General features: G+C 48.6%; 1 protein-coding gene across 1 annotated transcript; it reads left to right on the top strand.

Moving 5' to 3' along the window:
* Positions 1-2718, top strand: PtA15_3A143 (uncharacterized protein; the record flags this gene model as incomplete). The annotated part of the gene is made up of 4 exons (XM_053167082.1): positions 1-666; positions 735-1545; positions 1628-1816; positions 1883-2718. The coding sequence occupies 4 exons, from the start codon at positions 1-3 to the stop codon at positions 2716-2718; spliced, it is 2502 nt and encodes an 833-aa protein (XP_053018334.1).
* Between the last annotated feature and the right edge of the window lie 3929 nt (positions 2719-6647).

Here is a 6647-nt window from a genome sequence, read left to right as displayed (position 1 = left end):
ATGGACAGTGAGCTCACTGAGACACTGCAGATATGTACATGCGCTGTACAGCTTCATGACAGTCTGTGTGACATCGCTGTGATCTCAGTCAGTGTCGTCCTGGCCGGTCTTCAGTCGGTTCCTCTTTTCCCACCCTCCTTTATCGCTATCCTCGCCCACCGTCCGCCCGCTATCCCCATCCACTCACACATATTTCCATCGCATCCATCCTGTGCATTCATCCATCTCAGCGTGACTCTGTTTATTCCGCCCATCATGGCCTCCTCTTCTCCCCTGCGCAAATCCACCGCCTCATCCACTACATCCAGTCCCGCCAAGAATCCCAATCCGCCAACAACAACCGCCGCCAAACGCCTTTCGAACATGCATCCGGCCAGGTCCAACTCGGTCAACACCCATGGCTCTGCTGACGAACTCGAGCGCGAGCGGGCCAAGGTATCGAGTCTCAAGGCGCTCATCACCGCCGCCGAGGAGAAGGAAGCCGACGCGACCGCCGAATGCGCTAACTGGCGCTCAAAAGCCGACCAACTCGCCAGTACTATCGACAGGATGGAAGCCGACTTGGTCGAGGCCCAGGAGATTAAAACTCAGTATGAGCGTACAACAAAGGAGCTGGAAAAGCTTAAAGCTGCCCACAAAGAACTCGAACGCACTCAATTCCAACAGGTTTGCATGCAAGCTCAAATTCCATCACATCAATCCACTGACCATCTCATCTCTCCATCCAATTTCAGGCGGACGAAGCCGAAGCCAGTAAAGCTGCCTGGGCTGAAGAGGAAGCCAACCTACGAGCCCAGCTATCGACCTCAAATGCCCAGCTTGTCACGCTTCAGAAACAGTACGCCGAGACCACCAAAGCGGATTCAGTACCTTCACAGCCCGTTTCACCTATCAAGTCAGCTATGCCGGCAGAACTTCCGAATCGTCTGGAAGAAGAGCATACATCAGCAGCCCTTAAGGCTGAGCTTGAAGCCCTGAAGGCCCAACAGGCGGCCAACCAGACCTCGATGGAGCAAGCTCTGGCCTCGGCTGAGACCCTGAAGACCCAGCTCGCGGATCTAGAACGCGTCAATGAACAACTAATGGATGATAATGAATCCTACCAATTCTTGGTTGGTGAACGGACCCTCATGGGCGGATTTGACATCAAACAACTCCTGCGCGTAGACGAAAGCGAATCCACCCCAGGACCTACCCCAGCTCCTCGTCGGACAAGTCCCTCAAGCTCATCGACTCCATCCCTTGAGGGTGTCGAGGAGGAAGATGAAGACGCGGAAGATGACGAAGATGCGGATGCAGCGATCGAACGGGCCATACTTGAGTCCCATGGAGATGGTACCCGGACCACTGGGGCTGTCGAAGCTGGCATCTCGAAAACTACGAAACCTAAGCGAATCCCCAACCGTAGAAACGAGCCCTCCGGGCTTGGATTGGACCTTGCTGCTGAACTTGCACAGGCTGAGGAAACTGAAGTTCACCAAGGTCGTAAGGTCGAGCTTGAAGAGCGAAAGAAAGCGAAGAAAATCAACAAGGATAGAGACCAAGGTGGGGTTTGACCAAATCAACTGATTTGTTTTGGAGAACAACTGCTTAATTTACATTTCTTTTTGTCCAATTCCTTCAACAGAAATTAAAGCGCTCCAAGATACCAATAAGGCATTGGTACTCTACATCTCCAAGATCCTCGATCGTATCTCAGCTCATGATGGATTCGAAAAAGTGCTTTCGAGCGATTACAACAGTCCAGCTCGACAGCGCACCCGATCCGCGACAACCGCCCATGCCACATCCAGTGACTCTCAAAGTGCTAAAGGTGGTGCGTCTTCCTCCTTGAAATAGTTCAGTAAAAACACCGAGGAACTAAAGCCTCTAAACTTGGCAGGTCTCTCAAACAATGCTTCCACAGCCGCCAATCCAGCAGCCAAACGATCGAGCTGGCTACAGTATTTTGGTATGCGGTCGCCTCCAGCTGCATCCAACAACATCAAACCTCTCCGATTGGGCACTGGTACATCAGTCACTCCAGGTGCCTCGGCACCTTCAGCAGGGCTGAGTGGAGGCTGGGCGGGGGTTAAGGAACAACCCGAACCAGAGGAAGACGACGATGAAGCACGTGCTCGCGAGCGTAGAATAGCAGAGATGAAGCTCCATGGGACGTTCAAGGCAGACTCGACATCACCAGCCGAGAGCGGGAAGCCTAAGGACGCGACGATCCGAGCGAACCGACGCTCGTCGAGCATGTATGGACATAGCCAATCGGCGACAGCAGCGGTGGAAGAGAAGCGACGGAACTCGGGGGAGATCGCTGGAGCGAGCAAGCTCTCGCTGTTGCCGAGCATCGACTCCTCACTAGTCCCATTGACCCCAGCCGGTCTACTAAAGCGGACCGAGGAGCGCGAGAAGGAGTCGAAGATCAATCTAGAGAAGGGCCAGGCCTCGGGGTTCACGGAGATCGAGATCAGGGGCCACCGCATGCGGCCCTCCGTCGCCCGCCAATCTACTACTCCCAACCACCCACTCTCTCCCGCCCAATCCAACTTCTCTGTCAGCCCCGGTAGGAGCGCTTCTGGCCCGACTCCTGTCGTTCCCGCCCCCGCTCCAGGAGGGATCAAAGGACTCAAAATGACCGCCGACCTCAATACCACTGCCGAGCCTGCTAGTGAAGGCTTGTTGGCTCGTACTGCAAGAAGGATCTCGATGATGAGCGGTAGCAAATAGTCTCCCTCTACCCCGCTCTTCAATCATCGCGCCTTCGCTTCCTACTATGATTAATTCCCTCTTCGCCATTTCCTCTGTTTCTCTTCGGTTGCATTTTTTTTGGTCATTTTCTGGTAGACTCGAAGTCGGTCTTCCTTTTTTTTTGAATAAGGGGCTCTTTGGTCATTGGAGCCATCTTTCCGATCTTCCCTTCTTCAATATTATATGCAATGTGTTCGATCCACGATCCATCCACCCTGTCATTGCACCGATGATCATCATCATTTCTATTAATATTCTTCTCATCTTCGTCTAGTCATAGTCTCCTTTCTTTGCCACTCGATGATCTGTTTGAATTGTATACATATGCTCGGCTGTCTTCCTTTTTCCCCCTCTATTTATCTCTTGTTGGATCGCCCGTCATGAATTTAACGTTTTTTTCTAATGAATTTAACGTTTACATCCTGCTCCTTGCATCCTGAAAGTAGCAATTTTTCTCCATCTATTTGAAAAGGGATTAATTAGCCATTCAACCACCCAGTTAGTAGGGGGATCCACAATTGGAGCTTACAAAACTTGAAGGTCAATTTAAGGTCTTTATGAACAAAATTTGAAAGTTTTGGCAATTAAAGAGAAAGAGAAAAAAATAGATGCTGAAAAAGGAGCACACAAGGAAAAAAAAAACTGAATAACCACGGTGAAATGGTACAGTACATGTATTGGTATTTATGGATATCAGTATTGTTTTTGATTCCAATAAACTGTATCAGTATTGGATTGAGTCACCAAACCAATCCAATACATGTGTACCATATTGCCAATATAGTCCAACAAGATACAAATACAAGTATTGCTGACATTGGATTGAGGACCAATTTCCAGAAAAGGGTTTTTTTTAGATACAATACCACCATATTTTATCTTTTTTTTGATACAATACATGGTATTGGATTCTGATGTATTGAAAAAACAATACAACACACAGTATTGGCCAATACTTATGGTATTCAAAATTGCATAAGATTTTTTTACATAAAATCGTAAACTGCAATTTTGGCTGGGGGATGTCACTTTAACACTGCAAAAAAAACTTGGTCAACTGCTTTCAGTTGACATGCAGAGAACTCAAGCCAAGCTGCCATTGTAACTCCACTTGAATGCACAAGTGTCTTTGTTGGCACAATCACTGTGCAAGGTGCACAGTGACTGTGCATTAAAGCTTGGGTTGAGTCAAACCTTGAGTAAGGCTGGTGTAACACCACAAGCTTCCTCAGAGTTACCGCATGTCAACTGCTCACAGTTGACACAGTTTTCTTTGCAGTGTAAGTTTTATGCACACTGACATCTCCCAGCCAAAATTGGTTTTATGATTTTATGTAAATAGTGACATATGCAATTTTGAATACCATAACTAGAGATGGCCCAACAAACCTGTCGCGGGTATCTGCTATCCGCTGGCAAGTACCCGCCCATGGTCAGCGGGTACCCGCCAGCGTGTGCGTGTTTGGGTGCGGATGCTGGATTTCTGGGAGAAATCAAGCGGGTACCCGCTCTTGTTTGGGCAGGTGGCGGCTGCCACGACAACCGGAAGGACTGGGAAGGCCTTCCTTCCGGTCAAAGAGGTTCTGTAAACCCTTTGACCGGAAGGATTCCTTCCAGTCAAAGAGGTTTTGTAACCTCTTTGACTGGAAGGAAGGGTTACAAAACCTCTTTGACTGGAAAGGCATTCCAGTCACTCGAAGAGGTTACAATGCTTCTTTGACTGGAAGGATTCCTTCCAGTTGAAGAGGTTACAAAACCTCTTTGACTGGAAGGAATCCTTCTGGTCAAAGGGGTTACAGAACCTCTTGGATTGGAAGGCCTTTTTGCAACCTCTTCGAAGGCCTTCCAGTCAAAGAGGTTACAAAAACTCTTCAAGCAGAAGGATTCCTTCCAGTCAAAGAGGTTTTGCAACCTCTTTGACTGGAAGGAATATTCCTTCCGGTCAATTTTGAGGGGCAGGTACCCGCCAGCACCCGCTCTGACTGCCTCAGGCGGTGTGGGTGTCAAACCTTTGGCAAAAAAGCTGGTGGCGTGAGAATAAAAGCTGGTAAGTCGGTGGAAATTTCCAGTAACCGCCTCCTTCAAGAATATGTGTCTGGGCTGTGTGATTGTCGGTGACTCAGCTCCGCACTGCTACTTTCTGCTAGCCTTCAGCGCTCCTCTCTGAGCCTGATCTATAGCATAATAATCTGCAAGTGAATAAAGCTCTGTGTTACGCAACTACAGAATCCGCAAGTAACTCTCAAAAGTAAAGATAAAGGTCACATCTAACTCTCCTAATACTCTGGTACGTCCGTAAGTGTAAGTACAATAATGAGTATTCCGTAAGATGATAGGATAATCGGATGAGGAAAAAGAAGAGAAATCCATGAGCCCTTTTTGGTGTCCTTCCCTCCACTCACGTTGCCGTTCCCACCTGATCCCGCACATCTGACAATTTCCCGCACTAGTACTCCAGCTCCGTCCGCTCTTGCGCACATCACTCTCCCAGACTCCGCTCATCTCCGACGCTTGACTTCCCACCGTCCTCTGTCTAGCCCCCGCCAGTCAGTCTCTCACCACCGCCTCCACCCCGGTTCCACCTGCTGGTGAAACCTGCTTTGGCTGTCGTGGCTCACCCGCTGACGCGCTGCTGCTACCAGTCCACGTGTGTGTAGTCCGCCGCAGTCCAGCCCTGTCTTTTCCGCTCCAATCCAAAACCCGTGATCCGTAATCTGTGATCCGTAATCCATGCATTCCAGTCCGCGCGTGACTTTCCATAAGCTTTCCTAGCATGCTTTTCTGACATCATCCTCAGTGCCTATGTCACCAGAAAGCACTCTGCCTGAGCCGCTCTGAGCATTCCCGCCCGCGCTATCCCTAGTGGACATTCTACCACGCTTGCCTATATAAATCACCACAGCGGGTACCCACATCCAAACAGGTACCTGGGTTCACAGGGGCCATCTCTAGCAAATAACGGTCTCATATTGTATTGTTTCACCATTGATCATAGCTCTCCATCAAAGGCAGCAGGTGACCTTGCCTAATCAAGGAGGATGCTTTGAAGGCCTTTGACTGAAGTCAATTGGGAAATCATGTGGCTTGTTGCATACCTTGGGACATGTGGTTTCAGGGTTTGGGCTGAGCCTCATGCCCCAACCCAAACCTTGGATTACAGCCCTATTCTCATCAATCAGTGCATTTTAAGAATAATGTTTGTAAACAGGTTAAATGTGTCCTAAAATTTTGTGAATTTCAATTGTGAAGCTCCCTACCTTCGGTGTGACAAGATGTCTTGATGTCTTTTATCACAATTTGGATCAACTGTATATCTATGCAGGGGGTTCACAATTAAAATTTGAAAAACTTTACAACACATTTCAAGGGGTTTATGAACAACTACAGGCCAAGGCAGCTTTGCCACTGGAAATTCAATGCATAATCATTTGGCTCATTCAACACTGGATAGTACAGTTGCGCAAGGCAGTAAGATGTGCTTGCCTACATGTTGCATGCAGACCCACAACCTGATCACATTTTTGTGTTTCAGACTAAAGATGGCACGTGGGTACATGGTACCCGCCAATGGTTACTCATTGCTCTGGCGGGTACCTGCTCCACGTGTACCAAGTACAGGTATGGGTATCTGGATTTCAAGGTTTTTTGTCAGGGTACCCGGGTACCCGCCAGTGATACCCGGTCAACACACGCAATGGAGCGGGTAAGCCTCAGTCCCTCCTTCAGAGTGTTGCTTTGCAACAGTGAACCAGTGATATGAGAGTATGAGAATATGAGAATGAGCTCAGTGGTTATTGCAGATAAGAGGGATGATATGGTATGTTATAAAAGTGTAAGAGTGATGATAATGGTTAATGGGTGGTATCTGTATAACTGGTGGGTACTGAACTGAGGGGAAAACAACTGGG

The sequence above is a fragment of the Puccinia triticina genome, chromosome 3A, assembly GCF_026914185.1.
Source record: "Puccinia triticina chromosome 3A, complete sequence".
Taxonomy (NCBI): Eukaryota; Fungi; Basidiomycota; class Pucciniomycetes; order Pucciniales; family Pucciniaceae; genus Puccinia; species Puccinia triticina.
The sequence above is the reverse complement of the archived record's forward strand: the minus strand, read 5'-3'. Positions and strand labels throughout refer to the sequence as shown.